This window comes from Siniperca chuatsi, linkage group LG9 (assembly GCF_020085105.1).
Source record: "Siniperca chuatsi isolate FFG_IHB_CAS linkage group LG9, ASM2008510v1, whole genome shotgun sequence".
Lineage (NCBI taxonomy): Eukaryota > Metazoa > Chordata > Actinopteri > Centrarchiformes > Sinipercidae > Siniperca > Siniperca chuatsi.
This window is the reverse complement of record NC_058050.1, coordinates 14,937,345-14,964,726: the sequence shown is the minus strand read 5'-3', so window position 1 is coordinate 14,964,726 and position 27,382 is coordinate 14,937,345. Positions and strand designations below refer to the sequence as shown.

Below are 27,382 nucleotides of genomic sequence, written 5' to 3'. Positions count from 1 at the left end.
ATTTGGGTCTCAAATTCGACAGTTGGGCTTAGTGCAGTCTAGTCAAGTCAGTTTTATTTATATAGCCCAATATCACAAATTACAAGTTTACCTCAAGGGACTGTACAATCTGTCCAGCATATGACTTCCTCTATCCTTAGACCCTTGATTCAGATAAGGAAAAACTCCTCAAAAGAAAACTCTACGGGGTGAAAATGGAAGAAACCTCAGGAAGAGCAACAGAGGTGGGATCCCTCTTTCAGTTTCAAGCAAACATGCAATAGTTGTAAAATATTATGCTTACTATATTATATTATCTCATACTCACATGCTCTTGAAGGAAGGTGCTGCTGTAATAGTTGAGGACAGGTGGGAGGTTTTGGCCATGAGCGGGTGGAGCTAAGCTGTAGTTCAGAGCAAGTGAGATCGGGGTCAATTTGTCCCTGAACTCATCCTCCTCCTGAGAAAGCAACAGAAAGAGGTGAGAAATGTACAACTTTGTTTGGTTGAAATAGTAAACTGAACAGTTTGTAAGATACACAACATTGTGCATAGCTCATAAATTTGTGTTTGTGTATGTATGTGATTTGCTCACTCTCAGGAAAATTGTGTAGCTCAGGCACGCACGTGGGCGGTCGTGGCCCAATGTTAGGAGCCCCGTGCGCTGATGCTGCTCGGTGTCCAGGAACAAAACTCTCTTAACTCCACCTCTGGAGCCTTTTAACCAATCCAGCTGCAGCTCTGCTCTCAGGTCTGGACAGAAGGTAATGATGCAGAGGTGGAGATGGATGGAGAAGGGAGAGAACAGAGAGAGTGTTGTGACACTGATTGTGAATAAGGCAATCCAGCCAATCAGACACTCCTTAACTGTTGAATCCACATGGTCCAATCCCTTTATGTGTGTGTGCCTGCACATGTATACATGACTTTCCATTAGTTATGAAGTAAGGAGCCATTTGTAGGCGTTTTACTCTACAGAGCATCATTAGACAGAGGAAACAATGTACTTTACACCACTGTGTCTGTGTCTGTCTACCAGATTCTTGTTTCCGCCTTCCTTCCTGCATTTGTTCTCCACTCTGATGAGTGTGGCAGAGCAACGTTTTTACAGGAATCTCTAATGAGATGTACAACGGAGCTGGCTCTGACTACTGTCCCAGCCTCTGTACTTTTCCCTTTTGCCTCTCTCTCTCATTCCATCACATTGTGCACAGCTGCTTACCTACAGAGCTGGGGATCCCCACTCCGCTTACTGCTGCACACACGTCCACCTTCAGACTGGATCAAGATAATAAGATAAAGAGATATACAAGAGAGAGGGAGAAGATTGTGATAACTGTTAGCATATTGTACAGGGTCAACACATTATCAAGACACCCTAGATGTCTGTTCACCCACATCCACACTGACAAAGTGAACAAAATGCATCTATTTTTAGACTTTTTGTAGCATCACTTAAAAATGTAGGCAGTGCATTCTGGTTGTGGTTTATATTAATTTGTGGTGTCTATATAACTAATTAAACAAAAGGCACTTATTCCTTCTTGTACTCCAGGGGCAGTGGGAAATACAGCTGAGGGCCCTGTGAGCCCCTCAATTAGACACACAGACATGGGAGACTGGGAAACACTTCTGAGTTTCCTCTATTTATGTGTGTATGAATGTATGTGTAAGTATGTGTGTATCACCTCTTTAATCAAGAACAGGAAAGTGACTCCCACACAGAGAGCTCTGCACTGGTAATAGCCACTAATCTGAGGAGGCTTATAGACGTAACGCTCCTGATTCTACACTGAAGACTCAGCAAAATGAGGCATTAGGTAAATGGCTTCATGTGAATATTGTTTGTTTGGTTTCAGTTCATAAACCCTAACATCCAAAAAGCAGATGTTGTTGATGCTTGTGTGTTTGTTAATAATTAGGATCCCCATTAGATGACACAATAATGATGAGCTAGTTTTCCTGCGTTCTAAATGTGTGTGATGCAGATGTGAGTTTGTGTGTGTGAGTGCATCTGTGTGTGTGATAAAATACAAGTTTTATGTATTTTAAAAATTGCTCCCCTAAGTCATTTTGACCTCTCCAGGTGGTTTCATCTAGGTTTAATATGTGTTGCATGTCTACTGTAAACATGTGTGTGTTTCGTGATTTGGGTGGGTGTGCTCAAGTGTGACTTTAATAAGCACTGTGTGTCAAACTTAAGTGTATGTAACGTGGAAATGACCCCCATTTTACTGACAACAGCTCTGGCACTTGGTTAGTCATTACTGTATGTAATTTTCCCCAAAATGCATCTGTGCTCCACCAGCCTACACACTAGTCCCTAATGCTAGCCGTCCCGCCCTGCAAACATGCACACATAAATCCCTTCCCCCTCTACCTCGGGTCCGCTTAATGAGTAAGAACATTCAATTTAAGAATGGTCATTAAGTAGTTGTCCCTTCTTTCCCACCATTCCTTCATCCTCCCACCTAGCCCTAGTTTGTGCCTCTCATGTATGACCATTACATTCGAGTCACAGAGCTAAACATTGGATTTTCTGGAAAAGATTTTCCTGGTGATCTTTGAAAAGCACATAAGGTCGCTTAAACCTGCAATAACTGATTTTTTGGCCTCTTGGGGGCAGCAGAAACAAGCTGTGAACAAAACATTGATATATTATCACCTCTTAAGCTGATATGGTGAACATGTTAGCAAACAGTTGACTACACATCATACAGATATGGAGCAACACTAGCATTCATTTAGAGTCTGTTTCTGTTGGCAGCACATTAACCCATTTCTTGCGAGTGTATTTTCTAATCCATGTAGCCGGAAATGACAAATGTCCTTGCTCGTTTTGTAAAACACAACCAAAATATTAACCTGTTAGCTTGTATGAGAATATAAAATGTTGAAAAGAAACATTTATATATATATCAATATAACTAAATAAAATGTTTGATTTTGGTTCACATTGTACAAATTGCAAAATGTCATCTCTGTCTACCATCTTAAGCTTGTGTTAAAATGAAGAAACTATGCGCAGCGGACAGAATATTTTTTCATCCAGATGGTTAGAAAGAGTCTTTGAGGATTCTGGAAATACCTTCAGAACAGTGGTCAGTGTTGTTAAACGACCTTCTGGGATTTTCAAAGATCACCAGGTTATTATTTTTCTGAAAATAAGATGTTTAACCGTGTGACTCAAATGTAATGGTAATACATGAGAGCCACAAACTGGGGCTACCTCCCATCATGTGTCTCTCCAGCTCTCACCGCAGGGAACTTAAATGTCCAAAAATCTTCACCCCGCTGAAACACCTCTGAGCCTCAGACATCCCATAACTCTACGAGCTGCTGTTATGACTCTCTGTATGTGTGTGTCTGTGTGTCCTATGTCCTATCTGATTCCATACCTTTGACCAAAACTTTATGGTGGTTTATTTAAATAAGTTGAGTTTTGTTTTGACAGAATTCCACAGTTTAGTGCTCTCTGTCAATCCGACCCAAACCCTGTTCCCTTTTCACTCACTGCCAACACTCACACACCACTATCCATACACAGACACCATGGTGGCAAGTAGCCGAGCACACTTCTCTTGTCCAAATAGTCCCACAGTGGTTCCAGCCCCAATAAGTTAGGACCAACAATAGACTGTGGCGAAGCAGCAGGAGCCTTTAGACTCGTTCCCCTCGACTAAACTCACCCCAAGACTGTTCAAAGCCAGCCTGCTACCCACAGGAACAATAACATAATCAAAATAGAATTATGCAGTATCAAATTAATTGCAGAGTCCCATAAATCTGACTTTCCAGGTTATATGAGTATGCTTTTTCAGTGCATTTTATTATTACATTAGACACACAGGCAAACAGACCTTGGCAGATGTCTAGAGCACAGGGGTGAAATATTTGTCACATCTGTCAGTGTGTGTGTGATTTGTGAATGTGTATACTTTATACTGCATACTATTTTATGATACAGTATAAGCAGTAAGATTTCTGGTACCGCTCTGGGGTTCAGTGCAGCAGTGGGCCTCATTAGTTTCAAGACTTTGATCCCTTTAGCTTTAATTCACCTGCACACACACACACCAAATTCCAATTACAACTATCTGGAGTGTTAACACTAGAAAAGTATAGAAAATGTTTACTTTTCATTATTAGCTTGACTTTGAGTGTGGTGTTGATGGACACTATTGTCCCACAATACAATGTCAAACGGAAGTAGTGGAGCGACACAGCTGGAAAAAATTACATCAAATTGTGGACTGTGGTGAAGAGCTAGAGGAACATTTTAGAAAACAAGAAAATCTAGTATAAATTCTTTGGGAAAACATTTTGCTTGTTTAATTGTCAGTGGTGTTAATGTTTGTCAGTTGGTTAATAATTTGTATCATGAAGTGCATTTATTTTTTGTACCCTAAGTTTTTATTCCTTAACATTAGTATATTTTCATTTTCTTTTTAAATGTCCTTTATTTAAACTCGCAAAAGTCTGGCTGAGATTAAAATCTCTTTTTTCAGAGAGACCTGGCAAATAGGGCAGCATTAAAATATTGTTACAACAATAAATATCAAAAACAATTAGTATCAAAAGGCTAAGGAAACTGTCACATGCTACAAAAGAGTAAAAACACTATCCAGTTAAGATACATGAATAGGTATGGTAGGTTTCAAAAAACAATAAAGTGCTATTTTCCAGATCCTTTGAAATTGACTTGAGTTCACCAACAGTAATCAGCTCTGACAATTTAAAGTCCTTTTGTACCTTGTTCCAGGAGAAACCGACATCTGTAGAACATTGTGAGAACACAGGCCATATTGATTTTGATTTCTACACATATATGTACACAGATAAGGAGAAACCATATATGTATATATATATATATATATATATATATATATATATATATATATATATATATATATATATAAAAGTCAACCTTCAGTAATGTCTGGTATGTATAGAACACTGTAATGTCTTAATATTCAGTATGGGATTGGGATACGAGACTATCTAAGTATGCTCTTCTTACCAGGTAACCATAATATCTGTTTCAGGCAGGTGACACTGTCGGTCATCGGGGTTCAGGATTCTGGGAGTCAAGATCATTGCAGCTTCCACAGACACTACAGCTCGAGACCTACACACAAACACACACACACGTACACACACATACTGTACATAACAATCTGTATAATGTAATAATAAAACTTGAAAGTCTCTCAGAATTTCAGGAAGCATTTCAAAACAAGACAGAACACCTTGTACATTCTTACCTGTACACCGACACCTCACCTGCGCCGAATGCCCCCACGATCAGATCTGCAGAGAGAGAGAGAGAGAGAGAGAGAGAGAGAGAGAGAGAGAGAGGGAAATAGAGAGCTTCAAAGAATGCCACAGATGGGATTGATTTCAAGGTCTCCAGCAATGTTCATCAAACACAGACTTCTCACGTTTAATACACACACACACACATTTACACACACTGTGACATTGCGTTGACTTTCTGATATCACTATGCTTTTCCTTTGTTATCCTTTCACACATGACCCGGTTCAGACTAAATTCATAAACACAATATGCGTTAATGCGTGTTTGTAAGTTAATTGTACATGTGTGTATGTTCATGTGTGTGTGTGTGTTACGAGAGATAGGGACCCCACACTGCATTCCAGTGCCATTAGAAAGTTCACATCGCTCCAATCACATTTTGCTAAACAGCATTTCCCAACAGCCTGTGTAGGAACAGCTCCTAATTGTAAGCAGCAACAGATCTCATCTATATGTGATTTTTATTTGTTTTCATGGGTTTTGTGATGAACACACACTTTTAATTGGCTCTCAGAGTTTAAAATAGAGCCGGTATTTAATGGCTGCGGTTAGGGGACACATACCAACGAAAGCCACACGCACACACACATTGACGCAGACTCACACATACACATACAAGTGCTGATTAAAACAATGTGAAACTGAAGAGAGGCACTTAATGCATACAAGCCACCACTGCCAGATGCAGCAAGTTGTGTGATCCTGAGAAAGACAGAATAACCTCATGCTGCTCAGTGAGAGGCAACTGGCGCTGCAGCTAATGATAAATTTCATTATCAATTAATCTGTTATTATTTTTGATGATTAATTGATTAATTGTTTGGCCTATAAAATGATGTAAAATAGTAAAAAATACCATTACAATTTCCCAGACTCCAGAATTTATTCAGTTAACAATGACATAAAAGTGAAAAACACCAACTACTCACATTTGAAAAGTGGGACCCAGTGAATGTTTGGCATTTTGACTTGATTATCAAAATCTTTGTCAATTAATTTTCTGTTGATCAACTAATTGTTAATCAACTAATTGTTTTAGCACTAGAAGCAACTATCAGTCGAAAATGCTGGTAACCTGATGCAGGCAATATTGGACTAAGCTTGTGGAATTGTACTCTTGTAGACTTTGCTTGTCATTTGCTGTGTCTTTCCTCTCCTGCGTATTTAAGAAGAAAAGGGACTAATTGAATCTGAGAGAGGCACATCTGTTTCTGCCTTTGGCTGCAGTCACTGAGTCCCCCCTGAAACCACAACATTAAACATTTAAGCCCTGTCCCTCTTCCCCCTGGGGTGTGCTATGTCACTATGCAAGTGTGTGGCTCTGTGTGTGTGTGTGTGTGTGTACTGTATCAAAAAGCCTGCAACGAAAAAGGACCTCAAGATGTGGGTTTTGTGGGGCAGTTGGAGAGGTACGGAAAAGGGGGAAAAAGAGAGGGAGGGTGATAGAAAGAAAAGGAGGGCAGAGGATAGTGCACTTGGCCTTTAAACCACAGTATGTGAAAGGCATCAGAAGCAAGGTGTGTTTTCAGCAGAGGGAGAGAGACACAGAGGGACCGCCTCACTCCCAGTCCAAATTCCTCAGTCCATCCTGTTGTTGGAGTTGTGTAACCTGGAAATCCAACACAACAGTGGTGGTCTGTACTCCTTAACCTGACTCTTTTGTTTGCTCTCAAAACCAGTGCATGATATCAGACTGATTTGAGGACAGGGCACCCTTTGGGGTTAAGTGTGTGTGAGAGTGTGGGTGTGCACATGGCTGCACAGAGGGCTAAATCAAATAATGGCCCACTTTCCTTTTCATGCCAATCCCATTTCCTTACACACAGGAAAGCTTGCCTGCCACTGTTGATTTGAGGTTAGTGTGTGTGTGTGTGTGTGTGTGTGTGTGTGTGAGAGAGTGTGTGTGTACAAAAACACACCGAACCATACCCGCATACTAATGGGGTGACACACCAGTGAGCATACACTCCACTCATTGATGGCAGGTTTAGTCTTGGTAACTGAGCTGCTTTAGCTGATGGTGTCTGTTCTGGGCTGTGAAAACACAACCTCAATCCAGAGTTTAGACAGACTGTCAAGCTGTCACTGGCTGCCTGCCCTGACTGCCTGTTTGGCTACAGGGGACTGACCTCGATGATGAAATGCAAAAGGTCAATGGCACTCAGTGGAAAAGGAGGCGGTTTCAAGAGAGAAATGAAGGATTTCTTCATTCTTGGATGCATGTGTGGGATTTTAAGGCTATTCAGTAACTTGCCAGCTATAATACAGATCTACAATATGACACTAACACTACATTCTTGTACTTTAAAGTACATTTTTCACACTGCAAAAAGGGGGAATTGGGTTCCAATTTGGGGAGGATTTTCTCAAGATTGACTAATATAATATAATATAGGTTTAGATTAAAGGTACATTTGGGGTATAAAATATATAATACTGAGATCAAGAAACTTGCAAAAAAGGTAAAATAAAAAAAAATAAAAAGGCACAAAGTTGTTTACCTATTTTAAGGTAAAACAATGGGCTGGAAATAAAGATGGTCGCTAAATATACGAGTAGACATGGAGTCCATTAATAAAGTTTATGCCTAATTACCAACCAAATGACCAACCTAATGACCCCTCACCACCACACACATCCAAATCACTGACCCTGACATGTCTCTGTGTCTGTAACTCTCTCAGCAAGTCAGTGATTGACAGGTAAAACATTGTCAGTTTTTGACTTTTGACCCCTCGGCTGAACCTAAAATGCACCCTAAGGCAATCTGACCCCTTCTGATACACAGCTGACCTTAACCTTAACTCCAGCCTTTAGTCTGAGCCATACTCTCATCAGTGAAACGTCAACTCAGTGCTGCTTTTGTGTCATGCTCACAACCAAAGTTGCCCATAGTGTGAAGTTGCTTAAGTGTGGGTGTCATCTTTGTTCCTGTATTGCCTTCTTTGTCATGTTTTATGTCTTCTACCTACCCAAACATATGACATCTTTTAGAAAAAAAGTCCATTAAAGCTAAAAGTGGAGCTTAATCATCCTGCCTTCTCTCTCTGTTCCTGCAGTAGACTAATGACATTTAACGTCGATAGGAGCATATGGCCGCTCTAGCAGGCCTCCCAGACGCCTGTGCAGTCCTCTCATAATGCTGATCAAACATCTCTGGCTCCTTTGAACATTTACTACCGTGCTAACGACACCCCGTGTGTGTGTGTGTTTCACTTCCGCCAGTCAGCTCTCTAATGACAGATGACACAAGCACTGCACCGTTTGTGTGTGTGCATGTTTATACGGTGTATGTGTGTGTTGGCTGAAAGCTCTGCCACCCATGAGTTTCTACTCTTTCTACTTCCTCCTCCCAAAGGGCCTCCACCAGCCTAAATTTCAACCTGTAACCCCTGTGTGTGTATTTACAGTACAATGTTTTTAATTCGGGGTCTCTGATTTGCAGTGGGTCTGAGCAAGGTCTAGCTTTGACCTGGAGCCTGGCACACGCTCAACACACACTCTCTAGCTGCCAGTGAAACTGATCACAAGCCACACATGTGAACTTGTGTGTACTCATGTGTGTGTATTTCCCTTGATATCCTGTTTGTGGAATGAAGAAAGATGTTATTATAGCAGAATGAAAAGGAAAAAGGGGGAAAGGGAGAAAAGAAAAGGTAAAACTAAACAAATTCTCCTTTTCAGCCTAATCTGTGGAAGCACAAAGCCAGAGTAATGCTGAGAGTAGAGCGGCTCTAAATTAGGGAGAAAATGAGGTAGTAAAACAGTGGTTTTATAGACCTGCTTTGTTTCCAATGGATTTTTTCTGATCTAAAAACTCAAATATAAACAGCTTCTCACTTGTATAAAAAAAGTCATCTCCTTTTCAGTTCTCTTTTGAGTGTAGTGAAGTTTCTAATATGTTTTGTAAAGTCAGAAGGTGGAAGTGTCTGGTAAAGTAGCAGTAGGTGGCACATAAAATAGGCAGATGTCTGCCTGTAATTTGATTGAATGCTGCTTTGTCTGCTCACAGTTTTAGGGATATGGTCTGAGGCTTGAATGTCTGGCAGACTGAGCATGCGGATAATGTATTATTATACTTCTTTCTTTCTCTCAGTCTTACGTTTTCTCTCCTTCTTAAGTACTGTAATTCCCTAAAGAATGAATGCGGCAGCAGTTCATTGGCATTTATCCCTGTACCCCCTTCTTCTGACTGATGACTTTACCAGAGAAGAGGAGGAAAGCAATACAGGAGAACATGGGGATGGTAGTGGAGGAGTGCAAGGGGGAACCATGAAATGTGGAAGTCAAGAATGAAGAGGAGGGAGGCTGTAATGAGAGGAGCTGGAAGGAAAGTGGAAAAGTGAAGGAATGCAAGTCTGAGGAAGAATTTTGATTATAACATGGGGAGTTGAGTAGAGAAGGATTGACTTGTTGAGTGTGAGTATTTACCAGGATACTGATTGTTGTCCAGATCTTGGCCTCCTCTCAGAGTGAATCCATATCCAGGCAAGCTGCCACTGGGGGTCCAGGCTGCTCTCAGCTCTTGGCTCAGCGTCAGGCCTTGCGTGGATATGTCTCCGTTACCATTAAAGATCAATACTCTGCCTCCACGCTCCTCGCCTCCGAATGGACAGCCCACCGCCACGTCTAAGGGATGACACACACGCATGGTTTAGACATCAGCAGGGTTAAGGCCCCTCTGAGACAGAAGCAGAGGAAAATATACAGGTAGAAGGAAAGAGAGAAGGAAAAGAGCTTGACCTTCCTTTACCTGCACTGGGGGATCATGTCAGCATTGTCATTTACTTCTTTTCTTTAATTTCCATTTGTTTTACTCATCTTTGTTTTACTCCATCTTTTTCTGTCTGGGCACTGTTTAGGTCATTGCTGTAATTCTTAGTTACTTAGTATTTTGCTCTGCATGGGAAACATTGGTTTAATATCACCCTATAATAAGTGACAAATGGTTAGAGGGCAGGCTAGGAAGTTGGCATGGCAACAACTCCGATGTGGTCTTAAAGGAATAGTTTGACCGGGCGCTGTTTGTGTACAGATTAAACAAATGAGATATAACATGTTAGCAAATTAGTGAGCTTTAGAGGTGCTGGTAGGCAGATTTTTTGAAACTTTGGACATATTCAGGCTAGCTGTTTCTCCCTCCTTCCAGTCTTTAAGCTAAGCTAGTTAATTGTCTCCCAGCTCTAGCTTGATACTTACTGGACAAATACGAGGCTGGTAACGATTTTCTCATCTAATTCTTGGCAGGAAAGTCAAAAGAAAGTGAATTTCTGTAAATGTTGAACTATACATTTTAAGCCCCTGAAAACTTGGTTTGAAATCCTAAGTATTTCTCTATGCCCTTAAATATCCATGACTAAATATGCAACATTCAAAGTCAGTGATTGAAAAAGTTTAATACTCAAAAACCCAGCTGATCTGCTTCATAAGAACTGTGTGTGGGGAGGTTTGATCAGATTTGATTGACAATGGTCCGGCAAAACAAGCAAACATCCCGACAAGTCTCATTAGATTCTCATCAGATCAAATGTCTCTCTGATTAGTTTCCACGGAAGTACGCAACATCCCTTTTTTTTCTAACTGAGCCCTGCCCATTTTAAACCAGTTTGAAAAGCACAGACTACAGAAATCTCTCAACTGAAATAACCAAAACTTTTCTAACTTTGCCCAAAAATGTTGTTTTTATGTAGGACCCCGTTGCTCATAGTAAGAAGAAGATTGAGAAAGGTTTTCAGGGCCTTTGAGAATTCCTTCAGACATGCAAACATGTAGTTGTGGAACAACAGAGCACCCACACACACAGACAAACATGAAAACAGAGATATAACAATTAACATACTGCAAGCACCTGTCCTGATGTGAAAAGTCATAGATTCCATTACCATACCATGTCCACACATTGCACTGACCTGCATAACAGTATTCCTCAGTACTGTAACTGTCCAAACACCTCTAGACATCCTGTTTGTCTCCAGATCCCCTCTCTCTCAGCCTAAACAACTAGTTCCACATGAAGCAGATTGTGGGGTAGAGAGGATAAATGCAACCATGTGTGTATGCAAGTGTATATATGAGCCTGTGTGTGCACATGTGTGTCTGTGAGTCTGTATGTCCATGCTTGGGTATGTGTACATAACTGAATAGCTGTGAAAAAAAAAAAACCCATCTTACTTAAAAAAAAGTCTTCAAATAATGTGAAAGTCACTCATGGGAATTACTCAGCAGTATCCCACACAATGCAGACATCCAGAGCAAAATGTGGAACACCCACTGTGATCACTGAGACCAAAACTATAGGACATTGTTACTCACAGACAGAAACAGGCTGACACTCTATGAGCGATGATGACAGAAAGCCAATGTTGGTTGATAAAAATTAAAAACAAAAAGAGCTGCATGACAAATTGAATTGACACTCAACAAAGCCATGAAGATGAGAGGAAATGGGCATGGTTCTGCTTTTATGAAGAATTGTGGAAATGGAGTGATAAGGTCTCTGCTATGAGAGGAGGAAGAGGCTGTCAGTGATTATGCACACATAATCACACAGGGGCACAGGTATACTTGAACACAGACGTTTGACATTAGCAAAAAGAAGCTGCTGAAAACCGTGATCACAATGTTTCCATGGTGACTCCATAATGTAATGCCAAATAATGAAATCATGCACAGACTTGTACTCATTAGATTAACCCTCAACAAGTCTTCTCTCTGTATGTCATTGCAGCTGGCAGAGAGGCTCCTCAGAGACCGTCACATCCTGACAGACAGCCTGATGTGATTTATGTTTCTGGCCAGAGAAAGCATCAGTATTGATCCAATGCTTATTGATCTGATTGTTAAAGGGTTTAGAGGGGTGGGACACACATTAACGCACTCTGTCCATGAATAAATAAAACACAAATCAGTGGGGACAGATGGGCATCAGTTCATTAATTTTTAAGCTAGCAGTCAACAGGCCAAGCTTTATGGAGCATTTGGGCTGCAGGCTGCATGGTTCGTGTGTGTGTGCATGTGTGTGTGTCTTTGTCCACTCAATGTGAGGATAAAATAAACACATCGAAGAAGAATGGACTCTGGGCTGCAGGACAGAAACTCCCAGATGATTTTATCTCAGTGCACATCTGGTGAGTTAAAAATAACTCCAACACACACACACACACACACACACACACACACACACACACACACACACACACACACACGCATACACACACACATGGCCTTAACCCTTATCATCACAGGAGGAAACAAGTTCACACAGACAACCTTTCATCGCCACACTTCCTGATTGGCTGAAGAGCTTTAAGTTTTCTCAAGCAGCAGCATCTGATAGGATTTCCTCAGTCAGAGACAAAACAGTCCAAGAGGCACAGGAAACATGGAAAAAGATTTGTCAGTCATCGGGTTTACCTGGAAACACCAGCCCCATATGGGCAGACAAGTACAAGGGAAAGAGGTTCTCGCACTGGCACACAAAGTATTTGAAAGGATTTTGTTATATTTTCTCATCTCCATATCTTTCTCTTTCTCTTTGTTGTCTCTCTCATCTTGCATATTTTTGTTTCTCAGATGAATTTCATCTGGCTCAATTTCCTTTCCTTCTTTCTTTCATCCTCTCAGCATACCATTGTATCCATCCTGGTTGATGTCTCCCAGGGGTGCTATAGCCGTGCCGAAGCGCCCGAAGGTGTGTGTGCCGGTGAGGGCAACAGGTTTGGAGAAAGTGAGCGGGGCCATCTGCAGGTATAGGTACACCCTCCCCACTTCTCTAGGTTTGCTCTCCATCTCTCTCTCCATGTAGAGGGGCGCTCCAACCAGCACATCGTCGGTCCTGGGGACATAAGCCACAGTTTTAAAGCTCAGAGAAAGTGAGTGAGTGTAAGCGTCTAGAGTCACAAGGACATTTTCTACTTACCCATCTCCATTTAGGTCAGTGACAGCCACCGAGTAGCCAAAATAGGAGGCCATCTGAGGGACAGACAAGGAAGGAACATAAACCCAATATTTTTATCTAATATAATTTTCATCCATCCCCACTCAAATTTAATTCAAAAATGGAAGAAAATCTATATCAGCTGGTGCCCATGGTGCAGTAGTATATATGCAGCCCTGCAATATGACAGACTGTGACTGGGATGTGTTGATGATCCTACCTGTTCCCCTGTAAAGTTCTGGATGAAGGTCAGATTGGTGGAGTTGATCATTGCCACCTAAAACAAGCAGATGGACTGTCAGATACAATATGGCATGACTAATAAAGCACCAGGCGTTGTCCTCGTAGCACTCCAGGAGCAAACATGGCCAAGCAGTCTGACAAACAGGCACATGAAGAATGCAGGAAAAAAGTCAAAAACCACAAAAAAAGAGCTTTTATTCTACTGAAACCTTTTTTCCCTGCCTTCTCCCACCATCATCTTCTTTGTGCCTTTACCATTTTCCCCCTCATCTTTCTCTCCTTCCCCCCATCCTAACCCCGGTCGTGGGGAGAGACGGAGGGGGGAGGCTGAGAATTCCTTCATAAGATCTAAAATAACAACCACATGGAGACAGCCGGGGGCTACACGTACACACACATGCACACACGCACACACACATGCAGGAGGATACATGTTGACCCAATCACAGATGTCTCAAAGACATAGTAAACGGGGATAGACTTACGAACACAGACAGATGAGGATGTGTAAACACAAATATTCAATCTGAGCGCTCTGAGTTGTCAGATTGGTCACAGAAGAAACCTGATCAGGGTTGACAGCTACTCCAGTGGCTGCCCTCTAACATGTCTTACCTGCATCCCTCATAGCACTCCTCCCACTGTTAGCTACAAGCCCCCTATGACACTCACAGTGCACTCTCTGTACAGGAAGAAGCATTCTCGCACCAGCTACAATGTCCAGACATAAAACACACACTGTTGCAGTGTGTGTGCACAGTGTGGCGAGGTTAGGGTTAGGGGTTGGGTGTGTGTGGAGAAGGGTTAGTGGGGTTAGGTGGGGTCACCACCCTCCACATGCAGCGGAAGCTGTGTGTCATTAGGGAGGATTGACACAGTCAGCCCTGGGGACATGTTCCCATAGAGAGAACACTAGACACACTACAGTTTACACATAGACCCACATACAGTATTTGTCATAGCTATGTAGATACATATATTTATGTGTACAATAAAAGTTGTAATCCTATATGAAAAACAAAAAGCAGCCAGATCTAGAAGACTTTAGTGTGTGTTTGCACATATACACTCTCTGGTCCCTCTTGTACTTATTATCTTACACAAACTGCCACACATACATCTTGACGAGAAATGTCAGGTTTATATACCCAGCATACAGAAGGGTGACAAATAAAAGGAAAAATCAACATAAAGTTTCACCATAAGCCAACAAAACAACTTCAAAGATCCACAGATTCTACAAGTCTTTGGAAATATCCTGGAGGGATGAACACCATCCTTCCAAAATACTGTATATTCCCTAATTTGGTGTTTTGGTGGTGCTGTTGAATACATCAGTCCATAATCTATCTAATAGGTGTTCAACTTGGCTGAGATCTGGTGACTGCGACAGCATATGATTCACATCATTTTCATACTCATCAAACCATTCACTGACCATTCGTGCCCTGAAACGAGACACCTGCATTCATTTTGCTTTGATTCAAGTTTTTTCTTTAATTTGTCAACTGTCTGTAACAATGCGGTTGCTGCTGCATGACCAAACAAATGTTTATATTTTTCTGGAAATCTAGCACCAAAATCTATCCTGTGTACCCTCTATCGAATTTGCTTGTCAGTTCATACTCACATATCCAAAGTTCTGTGCTCCTCTTGGGACTCCGGCTATCAGCTCTGGGAAACAAAAAAAGACTTAAATGAGCATGTGTGTATGTGTGAGAAAGACTTACAGAGAAAGAAAGGGCTCAACAGAGGTTTGTCTCAAAGGCCTAAACACTAAAATCCTCTACCCAGCCCACCCTGTCAGAAGGGCCAAGTGTTGCTGAGAACACACAGAGTGATTGGGTGCTCAGGCTCTGCTTGTGTATTGATTGATGACTGCGGTGCCGTGGACTTATAGGGACGATCTGAAGGACCCACCCAGAGAGAGAGTCCCCCTTCCTGCCCTCCAGCTCTACCCAAAAGGCTCAACCACGAGCCTATAAACCAGGACGTCCCAGCTCCATCTTCACTAAGAACTCCCAGTTATGACCAGTTCGCCATTCTGAAGAGGGTTTGGAGAACAAGACCACAACAAGCTTCATACCAGAACACAACACATCAACAGGCATGTGTAAGCTCTTAAGGCTCACTTTAAGACTCTCTAACATGTGTTGTGCCGGAGGGGGTTTTCGTCTTTGCGTGGTTGGTATGGGAGTATGTAAATGCAAGGTTGTCCCGTAAAGATCCCCCTAAATGGTAATTAGCAAAGAGGCTCTGATAGACAGGAAATTATGAATGGGAAGCTGAAGTGGCATTGGGGGAGGAGGGTCTCATGCTTGTGAGAGCAGCAGAGCAGAGTATCTGGTGACACAGTGTTTGAAAGCAATAATAAATGGTTTTATGTTTTTTTTGTTGAAATTGCTTGTGTGTGTCATTTGTGGTACTGACAAACTGATGGCATGGGAATGAACGTCAGCAGCACCTGAAGCTCGCAAAGAGATGTGAACCAAAATGCTACACTGCTGGCAAGTCACCAGAGTGCGTACATAAGTGAAACTAAGAAAAATAATATAATTTGTATATTTCTAGTAATCACAACTTTTATGAATTTATTTTGGCCTCTCACTTGAAAGGTTCAAACGTTGAGCTCACCTGCACGTCTTTAATAAAATGACACTGCGTGGTGTGCCTGTCTCTCTTTCCACCAAATATTTCAAGTCCAGAAGAGATTCTGGACCCAATCTAGATCTGAAGAGGTCTGCGAAGTCTGCCACTAATCATTCTAATCAGTCAAAAATGGAGGAGAGGAAATCCCTTTATCAGTAGTTCCTGAAGTCCTGTCCTCTCAGGGTCGCGACCCAGACATACAGAGACAGTTCTCATTACTGCCTCTGAGTTCAGATCAAGAGACTGTCACCCAGCTGTCCACTCCCTATCGCTCACTCTATAACACCCCTCACAGTGGTCCTGGCACCCAGCCGTAGAGCATAAAGAGTGTTGAGACTGCAAACATGCAGTGTTTCAGATGGTGTTGCAGGGTGCCTGCTGATGTTGTTAGTGAGAGATTCCTCTGGTGCTGCATGTGGTTAGTTGTAATGAATTGTTGGCTTTCTCACCTTGTTCGGAGTCTCCTGTAAACTCTCCCACTGCCACAGAGTAACCTAGAGAGAAATCGGTTGCACATGATGACATTAACCCTGTACGCAATGCTCCATGTAAACTGTATGTGATATGTGATGTATGTAATGTAATGTATGATTATTATTTAGAACAAAACGGTTGTCAGTGTGTGTGTGTGTTTGGTTTGTAAATGCATGTTACCAAGGTAGCTGTCGTCGTGTGTGTCTTCAGCAGCTCTGGTGTGTTTCTCTCCTGGAACCCGTCTCAGCACTGCCTTCAAAGAGTAGCCGTTCAGTATCTCAGCTATCCCTGCTGTCATCACCTGACCTACACACACACACACACACACACACACACACACACACACACACACACACACACGTGGATAAATAGATAGAGAAAAACAAACACTGTGAGAGAGTCACATCTGTTCATGGACAGCGGTTTCAGCTCGGACCCCATGAAGGGAGCACCGCTGCCCTCTGCTATAGAAACCTGCTGGAGCTGGACCGTCTGCTCCACATGAAAGTTGCACAGAGTTAGTGACACGTCAAAGTTATCCCTGGAGAAAGCTAAAACACATCGTTGGCAGAGGAATAGCTGGAAAAATACTCTAAAGTTCCTTTAAAAACCCTCAAGAAAACCCTTCTCCGCAGTGAGGATTCTGAATTATAGGTGAGCACACACAAACAACACCCTTCCTCTTCTGTTGAACAAAAGGTCAAACAAACAAATGATTTTATCTACGGCCACCCTCAACCTTCCATAAATTCTCCTTAATGTGTGTGTGTGTATGTACTGACGGGGAGGGAAATGTGCCCTCTTAACCCTCCCGCCAACTCCTCTTCCCCCACACCCTTCTTCTCTCTCACACTGCGCTATGAGTTTCAGTTTATCTCCCAGGACAACACATCACCATATCAACTCATTATTAAACCTCTATCTGATTGAATGAGACAATGTGTTACAAACTGTTAACACAGATGCATAAGTCACTGCTGTGTCCTTTATACCCAGAGATAAGAAGATTGTATATAAAAGAGTTTTTTTTTTATGATGACTCAGGCTGAAGGCTGAAGATAATCGTGGTATATTAGAGGCCATAAAATCCAGGCTGAGTGCTTTTATAAACATTCGGAGGAAGTGTTTTAACTGGAGGCAGCCAGCCTTGCCACGCTGAGGGCACAGAGAGGGAGCAGTCCATTAGGCTGTCTGTGATGCCTGTCTAGTATGGTCTTGTATGCTGGAGTATTCATTATTGAACTATATGTAACAGCAACAATGCCAAACAATAACGCCAAATCATAAAAATTTGTGAAGCAGTTTTGAAATATCCATGACTGAGCCACTTCCCTCTTTTTGTCTTTTTTATGACCTCTTTCTAAAAACACATGCTCTCTTGCTGCATCTTTCTTTTTTAAAGAAATGAAGTGCTGTGGAGTGACAGATTAGTGGTTACAAAGAAAGGAAAGAGAAATTAGTTTGTGCAAATGATCAGTAACTGTCGCCTTGCCCCTTACAAACAGCTGCAGAACTCCTCTAAATTTGGATAACACACTCTCTCACACACCTGGAGTTGGGGGAGTAGCGCTACACTTCAACAGCTGAACTCTGACACACTCTAGCTGTGTCTACACCTATTAAGACACCTCATCCCTCTGCTTAGACTAGGCCTGCATATCTAGCAAGCCAGCTGACCTCAGCACTGCTTTTATCAAGCAGAAGATCCATCTTTCTTCTTCTTTCGCAGACTGACTTACTCCCTCACTTCTCATCTTTCTCTCTCCCCCCTCTGCAGCATGTTTCTATCATCTCCTTAACAATACTCTATCACTCCCGCAGTCCCCCGTGCTCTCAGTCTTTAAATTCTCCCCACCTTTCCTCTGTCCCGCTCAACTCTAGCCTGCCCTTCAGCCTCTTCCTCTCTCCTCAGAGCTTTTCCAAGCCCCTCTGCGCTTTGTCACGGGGCAGAGGGGCAGTTTCACCACACTCCATTACCGCCCGATCAGCTCATTACAGAGCCCAAACACCCACTTCCTGTTACACTGTTATAGACAGAGAGCAGCATGAAGTAAAGGAGCAAGGGAGGGAAAAAGTTAAGGAAAGCGGCAAAGAAAGAGAAAGAGACACATTTCATTCCACCTTTTCCTACGTAAGGCTCCTCTAATGAAATTGCAGATTTGGCAAGTGTGTCCATGGGCATGCGTGTGTATGTGGGCTGTTCTGACTGTTAAACTCATCTCCATTCTCTTCTCTCATTTGAACACCTTCCCATCTATGAAATCATTGCAAAAGAGAGTCCAAATACAGGTTTACACACTGTTGTTGCAGTTACCTTGCCAGTAAAAGCTTCCAGGTCCTCCTACCACCAGCATTCCTTCCTGGAATAAATACAATTAGTTAGTCATGTGATAGAAATTTGTCAGTGAATTTGTGTGTGTGAGTGTGTGTTTGTGTGAGACTAGAGGGGTATATAACGGGTGTAGCCGTGCGTGTGTGCACATATGACTCCTGCTGTCATGCCTGTTGACATCCTGTGGAGAATGACAGCTTCCTGTACAGGAGGGTAGAGTTGGACCATGAGACAAAGGACAAAGTTCACATTGACTATACAGTGAAAGAATGTGTGTGTGTGAGTGTGTGTGTGTGTGTGTGTGTGTGTGTGTTTGGTCTCTTGTGTTCAGAGGCAATGGGTCACATCAGGAGTGGAGGCTCCACTAGGGACAAATGTGCTCTCATCTTCCCAGTGTCCATAAATCTCTGAAGGGAGTCTCGTGTTTGAAGAAACCTCTCTGCTTGCACTTTGAGAGAGGAAAAGATGCAGGGGGTTGTCATGGCGATAGTATCAAGTGTTGCTGCAATCTTTACCTTGGTGAAATCCACACTGAAGCCAGCCTGGCAGAATCCCTGTCCCTCTGGGTCTGGATCATCTGAAAATCACACAAACAGTAAAACATGTCTTTCAAACACTCAAACCAGCATCTTGATTGTTAAAAAAAAGTGCTCAACTAACATTGCAGAGAGCATTACTTCTATCAGATGAAACTATTTTACAATGACAAAAATGAAGAAAATGAAGAAAAGCTTTTTAGTTTACATAAAAATGTAGAACCAATGAGGTGTGTTTCTGTTTAAATTACTGCATCAAACTGTGCATGAATACAAAAAACTTATGTGCACATAATAAATTGTTCTCCATTTCAGAGGCACCTTGAGGTGAAGCTTAATGATGCGTAATTACACACGTGCACATATAAACAAAGTGTAAGTTATAGTAGCATTCTGCATGGTCGCAGATTCATGTTAAGATGAAGCAAAAAAAGCTGCTGGAGGCACAAAAGCCAGACTTGGACACATGAAGAAATACTTCCTCTGCCCTGAGAACATTATTCACCCACTTGAGTTTGAGAAATTGAGTTTACAATGTGATTATTCTCAGTCAGAACTGACATAAAATTAGATCTTTAACAACTTTCAACCAATTACCTGAGGGAGTAAAAGTATGAATATGTGTGTATGTGAGTGCATGAGTGTGAACGGTGAGGGGTTTTTATGCAGAGCAGATGATGGAGTGGATGATAAAGCCTGCGTTTGATCTGCTGTTTATGATGTGCCACCTGATAGCCTCCATTTTATCTTATCAACTCTGCTGGTGCCTCATATCACTGTACAGGGTGAGAGAGGTTGCAGGAAGAAAGTAGGAGAGAAAGAGAAAGAAAATTGAGGGGGGGGGCAGGATAATCCCATAAATCCCATTTACAGAACCGATGACAGAAAGAAGAGGACCAGAGAGAGAAAGAGATACTGTCAGAGAGACAGATTATCAGGTTGCTGTGACAACTTTTAAAAACATCAGGCAAGGTAATCCATCTGCTGGAAAGCCAACAAAAAAATCTGTCAGTTCAATCAATTTACAAAAATATACATTTTCTCATCTGCAGATAGTTTTATTTGGCCAGGTTTTGAGACATCCACCTCTGAGGTTTCTGCTGCCATGCAAATACAATAGAAGTGAATGGAATTTTGTTTGAGAAAAACATTGAAAAATGACTTAAAAAGAGGGACAATTGCTTTTTCCTTTCGTTTCAATTAAACATTTTCACAGCGAAGTGTGTGGAGTAACAGGCACAATGAATTCTTTAAATATACTATTGCAATGCCACAAACAAAATTACATTCACCTCAATTGTAGTGGGGGTGGAGGAAGGAATCTCAGAGACAGATATACACAAAGGAAGGGAGGATGGAAGGCAGTATAAGGGAGATGGAAACAGTTGGAGACAGGGCTGCAGAGTGACTCACTGGTCCTGCAGGGTGAGTACTCTGCGTAGGCGCTGAAGTTCTGGATGGCCACATAGCAGGTCCCAACGGGGTCCTTCTCCCCACTCAGCTTCACTGTCCGCCAGTGGTAGAGAGGAGCACATGCCTACACAACAAATAATGCTCTGATTCCATTTAAAGAAATACTGACCTAAATGGCAACTAAAAAACGCCTTAAAAAGAACTGGGGCAACATTTGTGTGTAACCTTTAGTATTCAAGCATGTATGATGATACAGGTGATACATGTCTGATATTAACTGACATCATGTCCACTCACCACCACTTTTCCTTTGTGTGTCCTGACCGATGCTCCAAACCACTGGTGCGACTTAAACTCCAGAGGCTCTCTGGTGCCGTTTACCTTTATCATTCTGTTATCTGGAGAGAGACAGAGAGAGAGCGGGGAAGTGGAAAAGACATAAAAATGAGAATGAAAGAGACATTTCATAATGGTGTCAGTAAAAACCGATATTGACTGTGCTAATGTGGATCTGGGCCTGTAGCTCTGCCTGTGCGAATGGACAACATTTGTCCTTGATAAGAAGGAACAAACACTAACATCTTAAACACGCCTATAGAAAACATGAAAACACCATTTGCCCCACAGAAACAGACAATTGTCACGATACTGGAGGCTTTTTTTCAGTCAAAGCCTTTCCCATAAAATGTAACAACACTTAAGAGACTTACTCTGACTGGGTCTACACACACACACACACACACACACACACACACACACACACACACACACACACACACAATCACAAGCTTGTACATGCACATTATGAGCATTTCCCAGCCAACTCACAATAAAGTGTCAGATTTGGTGTGAGTGTATATGTGCATGCATGTGTGTCTTTGCTTGTAGATTTTTTTCCAGTGTTATTAAAGACCAGCTGGGTCTCCTTAGAGCCATGCAGACCTCTCCTCGTTAAACACCTTCTTTTAACACTTGCACACATACTTAAATAGGCACATACACAGATACACAGACAGACAATAAATGCAAGGATTTTTTTGCCTATTAAAGTTGTTAATATTTTCATCTTCTCTGAGGGAGTTTGTTAGAAGGTTTATTTGATTCTAAATCGATTTGAGAATTAATTTCTTGTCACCATCCTACCTACTTCCAAATTGTGTGTTTGCATACTTTTAAATAAATGATTCTAATATCTAATGAAAAATCACTACTATATGGAATAAGAGAGGCCATCATTCTCATGACCAGCAACATCATGGACCTATTTTTAATTCCAGGACAGGTTTTAAAACTGTGGGTGAAGGTAGTGACTGAAGAATACTCTAATAGACACACCCAACCCTGTAAAGCTGCTCTGAGGCCACAGCAGCTGGAGTGTGAAGCTCTCAGATTTGTGGATGTGTGGTACTGATTGAATGTGAAGAAAGACTTTACTGAAAGAAAGACATTTTTAAAATTCATTGTGTTTATTTTTCTAAATCATGTTATGATCTGTGCATATATCATTTTCTGGCAGATTAAAAATCAGTGAACCCAGCAAATATAACCCAGACACCAGGTTTCTTTCCTCTAATAATGGACATGCAATCTGTGTGACTATCACCATTTCAACCCCTGTCTCAACCCCCCTGCTACACTGGCATGACTCGACACATCTGCATAACGTCACTGAAACCATGCATACACACACAGGTACACACACATACTCAGGCACATGAGAAGCTGACATATGGATATTAACCAGTACAGTACACACAGATGTTCACCACTTGTGCTGATATGTTGTACAGTGTGCACGAGTGTGTATGCATCTCTTAATCTGGTTTATTCCTGTAATAAAGGGTCTTCTGTAACTCTAGATATATCCACTGTGGCCACTGTCATCAATCACCTTGTGCATACCCACCCATTCTAGTGAATACATACACACATGACTGCGCACACATTTGTTCCTCTATGTTTATTCTTATATCCCCAAAACCTGACATTTTCCCCAAAACACTTCACACTAAAAGTAACCCCTTTGTAAAAAATAAGCTATAATTAACTTTAGGGAGAGCAAAGAAAATGGTCCTCACTTGGGAGGTTTACCCTCATCTGCATGGAGCCTTGCTTTAGTTGAGGCAGGACAATGAAGTCCTATCAGCTGTTTCATTTATGCTTCCACATTAGCAGCTCATTGATACATCAGCTGATCGGCAAGCAGCCAACTAGCAACATCCAATCCCATTCATGCATGTGTACTTGGTGGTGTATATATATAACATCCTTATGCCAGTAACAGAGGCTGCTGCAACTCCATCCACATCTAAAACTTTCCCCTTATGTGTTGAGCTTTTGATACTAATAATGCTAGAATCTCGTGTTCATGTACATTTGCAACTTTCTCTGAATTCTGTCTGATAAATTAGTTCTCCCAACAGAATACTTGATGCTCGGATTCTCTGAGAGCTCCCGAACCACTTCCACCAAAGTTAATAACTGCGATAATTGTCAGTTCCTTCTCCATCTCTTGTTTTGTGGTCCTCACAAATATGATAGAAGTCCTCACAAAAAGAGACATAAAAACAAAAAGTGAGAGGGGTAGACTAATGGAGAGCTAGAGAGAGAGACAAGGGGAGGGGAAGCGAAACAGGGATACATTTTCAAGATCTAATAAAAAGCAGACCTCACCCAATCCCCCTTTCTTCCGAAGGAGAACTAAATTCCCATGTGCATACAGTTTACCCCCCCCCCCCTCTCGCTTTCTCACTTGTTCTCTCTCTCTCTACCTCTTGCACACACACTACTCAGATGGAAAAGTGTGCATCAGAGACATTAGACGAACAAACAAAGGCTGATTGGACAGTTACCCTTGATGATAATATATTGAAAACCATAATCAGCACGATGTAGGCTTGCACCAGCAAACCTGCCAGCCACCTTTTTTGTTAGATGAAGCTGATGAGACCCACATGTCTTATCTCTCTGTTTCATGCAACAACACATGTGCAACACACATACCAGACACAAAGGTTATGAAACTCCAGTGGTTCCAAATGGAGTAACATCTGGGGCCACCTATGGCTTTAAAAGGATCCACTTGGATGTCAGCGAAATAAACGCTTGTTAAATTAAATTTTTCAGTTATTCACTGAAATAATCCTAATAAAACAATGACATTGTTGAGCATATGTCTCACAGTCAGTCCAGATACAACAGTGAAGTTATTCCTTGCCATGTCCCGTACCAACACAAATCTACCTATGTAACATCATTATACCCAGCGGGGCTCCCAGGAGGTCTGCCATGAATTTATTTTGATCGGTGATATGAAAAAATTGAAAAAGCTTTCTTTCAGGTTAGCTTTTCCAGTTACTCACTGGAATTGTCAAAAGGTATCTGTCTGCAGCTGTCGGGGAGTCCAGGCCAGGGGCAGTAGTAGACGGCCCCAGCCTCCACAACGCCAGGCTGGGAGGTGTTCGCCTTGGGTGCCCCCACCAACACACTGATCCTGGTGGGGAAAAAGAAAAATCAAGGTACATGCAAGACATGCAGGAGAGTGTACAATGCATTATGCAAATGTGTGCAGTCAATGCTCAATTTGGCTCATTCATACATCTCAATTTCTTTCTGTTTCATAAATCTGTTTTGCTCTGTGCAGCAGGGATCTGAATCACTCATGCTTCTTCTGTCCCATTACAGTATGATATGCAGTATTTGCAGCTACAGAGATGAAGAAGCCTAATTTAATTTAATTTATTTTCATACCTCACATCATTTGCATTCATTTCTATTCTATCGAGCATACTGTAAAGTAGCCTACTCGTACTCTTGGCAGGTTAAACTAGTTTCATGTACAGTTTAAGTGGAATTAGCCAATTAGATCATAACTCCTGCAAGACCCTGATGGGACAACTTCAGTCCTGATGTTGTCACTCACGTGTTGCTGTCGGCGGTAGCTTGGTAGAAGTCCACAGAATAACCGAAATAACTTCCAGCGGGTCCCCTGTAAACCGTAGGATGCTCTGCGTAAAGGTTAAAACTCAGAACTCCGTTTAGCGCAGGCCACAGCACCGACAGCACCCCGAGAATAAACATCCCAGCGGAGGAAACACAGTCCCATACACGCTCCATCCCCACAGAACAGTCAGCTGCGCACTATTCCCTAAAAATGAGGGAACTGAGACAGAGAGAGACAGAGAGATTTTCCTCTGAGCAGGTGAGGAAACTTTTTCCCGGGTTAAGTCCGCCAACTGGCTGTCACTGGATCACTGCGCTCTGCTGCGCTCCCCCAAAACTGCCTCCTGATCCTGACACCCTTAAACCACCAGGTCTGCCCAGAATCTCAGCTTCAAGACTACACAGCCGCGCCCCCGCCCTCTGCACAAAACTTTACCCCCTACACATACACATTACAAGGCACAGACCACATCTGAGCGCGCTACGCGGCTGGCGCGTCACCGCTCCTTATAAGGCACAGACACATTTTCTGTGGCGAATTGGGAGCTTCACCCTGAAACAATAAATAATATTAAAGTGAGATTTACAACCACCTTCTCAAATCAGTTCAGATGAATGCGCAGTCATAGGCACATGCGGAGACTTGGCGCGTACACATGCAAATGCAAAGATTGGTAGTTCATAAATTAAACCACTTTTTTATTGGCCACTTTGTTCAACCATACTGTTAAAACGGGGCTGCATTTCCTTCCGTTGAGAATAATCTCTTGTAATTATGTCAGTAATTATTATGTCGGCTTACAGCAGAAATCTCTTGAGCTGTGCAAGTTTAGGCAGTTTGGCCTGCTCACCGTTTCACTCAACACCAGGCGACCCCCCCAAACCTCCAAGGTAACATACTTTGCTCTTGCTGAAAATAATATCCTGCAATGAAAAACAGTTTTAAAAAGGTGACAGGCCAGACCAACCTGTTTTTTTGTATCTTTAGCTCAGTACACTTCGGAACATTGTTCTTATCAAAAACTCATTCTCAGTGCGTGCCTGGGGCAGAGAAGCAGAGAGGAAGAGAGATGAATGTGGTACGTACGTCGAAACAAACCCCCAATCTGCTGATTATCAGCTTGGGGAGTTGTTTTAATTAAACTAATCTTTATGGGAACATTAGTGATGAATTAAACTCCATAGCCAGCCTTCCAGTGTATAAACCTGCAGTGGAGCAGGCTATCAGTGTGGGACTGAAGTGCGTTTTCTGTCAGGAGATTTGATGAGAACCAGATGTGAAGGTGAGGTAGAGTGTATGAGAAGAACCCAAACCTTGACCTGCCAGATGGAGACGTTTCATGCCTCCACACCATCTACCTGCCTTGCTCTCCTCCTTCAACCCATCCATCAATTCATCCATCCCTTCCAGTGATCAGTCTCCTTCCTTTGTTTCATTTAATTAGTGCAAGCTTGGTTCACCTGTCACATCTCCCTGCTCCTTTTGTGCAACATGGATGTGTGTGTGTGTGAGAGAGAGAGAGAGAGAGAGAGAGAGAGAGAGAGAGAGAGAGAGAGAGAGGATCTGTTCTTTCTCAGCTCTTTCTATGTAAATCTAAGATGAACAGAGGAAAAAAAACCTTCTACAAAACATGAGCACATAGGAGACAGATGTGTTCTTTTACTTTCTTCTCACTGACAAAAAAGAAAGAGATGACGCTGATGGAGTGAGGAGGAAGCAGGCAGACATAGTCCTGTTCTTTTGCCTCATTTGGCTTTAGTGCGGCTGTGTTATGACGCCAGGTAACTAGCGTTTTAATGCAGCTCAATTTCAGTGTGTGCATGTGTGTGTGCCCTTTGATCTGTAATCATTGTCTCCACTGTCTTACATCCAATAAAATTCTCACCGATATTCCATTTCCAGGAATACACACATTTACTCACATACTGCTCAGGTTACATCCTGTCAGTCTGCCAATGTGTTCTGATCACAGATTTTACTGCAGGTCATTTTGGATTGATTATTGCACACACAGTAGTGCTTTATATTCTACAAACTGTGCCCATGTTCCCCTTCTCTCTTTACAAACTCATACTGAGAGTTAAACAGACAGAAGTTGGATTAGGCTCACATCCTTTCTCCATTAGACAAATCCATTAGACACACACCCAGCCAATATTACAACACTCCTGTGTACAGATGCATACTGGAGCAACTTGCGACTTGTCTTGAGTGATGACTTAATACACAAAACAATACTGACATGTTTTAGGATGCCTTATAAATAGCCAATGTGTCATTCATCTTATTTTGGGAAATTTTGATGATGAGCAAAAAAACAAAAACAAAACAAAAAAACCCCAACAAAACCATCAGTGCCCTGGAGATTTAGTGCATTTAGAGTCTCTGGGGACACAAAACATAGGTTGGTGTGTGATTTAGTGTTGAGGGGTTCACATAGACCTTGGACATCCTGAAACCTGAGATTGTCCAAAGTCGGGCTCAGGATGTGATATTTATGAGAAAAAGACACACAGGGGAGGACATCTAGGATTTTAAAGCTACCAAACCACACGACA

At 42.1% G+C, this 27,382-nt stretch overlaps 1 protein-coding gene across 1 annotated transcript in view; it reads right to left on the bottom strand.

Moving 5' to 3' along the window:
- Positions 1-25,270, bottom strand: part of itga8 (integrin, alpha 8) — a 37,953-nt gene extending 12,683 nt beyond the window's left edge. The window contains exons 1-18 of the mRNA XM_044207361.1: positions 24,804-25,270; positions 24,244-24,374; positions 21,179-21,279; positions 20,882-21,005; positions 19,448-19,509; positions 18,915-18,960; positions 16,781-16,906; positions 16,576-16,620; positions 15,108-15,151; positions 13,455-13,511; positions 13,217-13,269; positions 12,927-13,132; positions 9,730-9,927; positions 5,244-5,289; positions 5,000-5,107; positions 1,202-1,257; positions 575-732; positions 308-439 (exon numbers count right to left, since the gene is read on the bottom strand). Coding sequence (XP_044063296.1) covers positions 308-439; positions 575-732; positions 1,202-1,257; positions 5,000-5,107; positions 5,244-5,289; positions 9,730-9,927; positions 12,927-13,132; positions 13,217-13,269; positions 13,455-13,511; positions 15,108-15,151; positions 16,576-16,620; positions 16,781-16,906; positions 18,915-18,960; positions 19,448-19,509; positions 20,882-21,005; positions 21,179-21,279; positions 24,244-24,374; positions 24,804-24,997 — 1,887 coding nt within the window. The 5' untranslated portion in view covers positions 24,998-25,270. The remainder of the gene's footprint in view (positions 1-307; positions 440-574; positions 733-1,201; positions 1,258-4,999; positions 5,108-5,243; positions 5,290-9,729; positions 9,928-12,926; positions 13,133-13,216; positions 13,270-13,454; positions 13,512-15,107; positions 15,152-16,575; positions 16,621-16,780; positions 16,907-18,914; positions 18,961-19,447; positions 19,510-20,881; positions 21,006-21,178; positions 21,280-24,243; positions 24,375-24,803) is intronic.
- Positions 25,271-27,382: the final 2,112 nt, after the last annotated feature.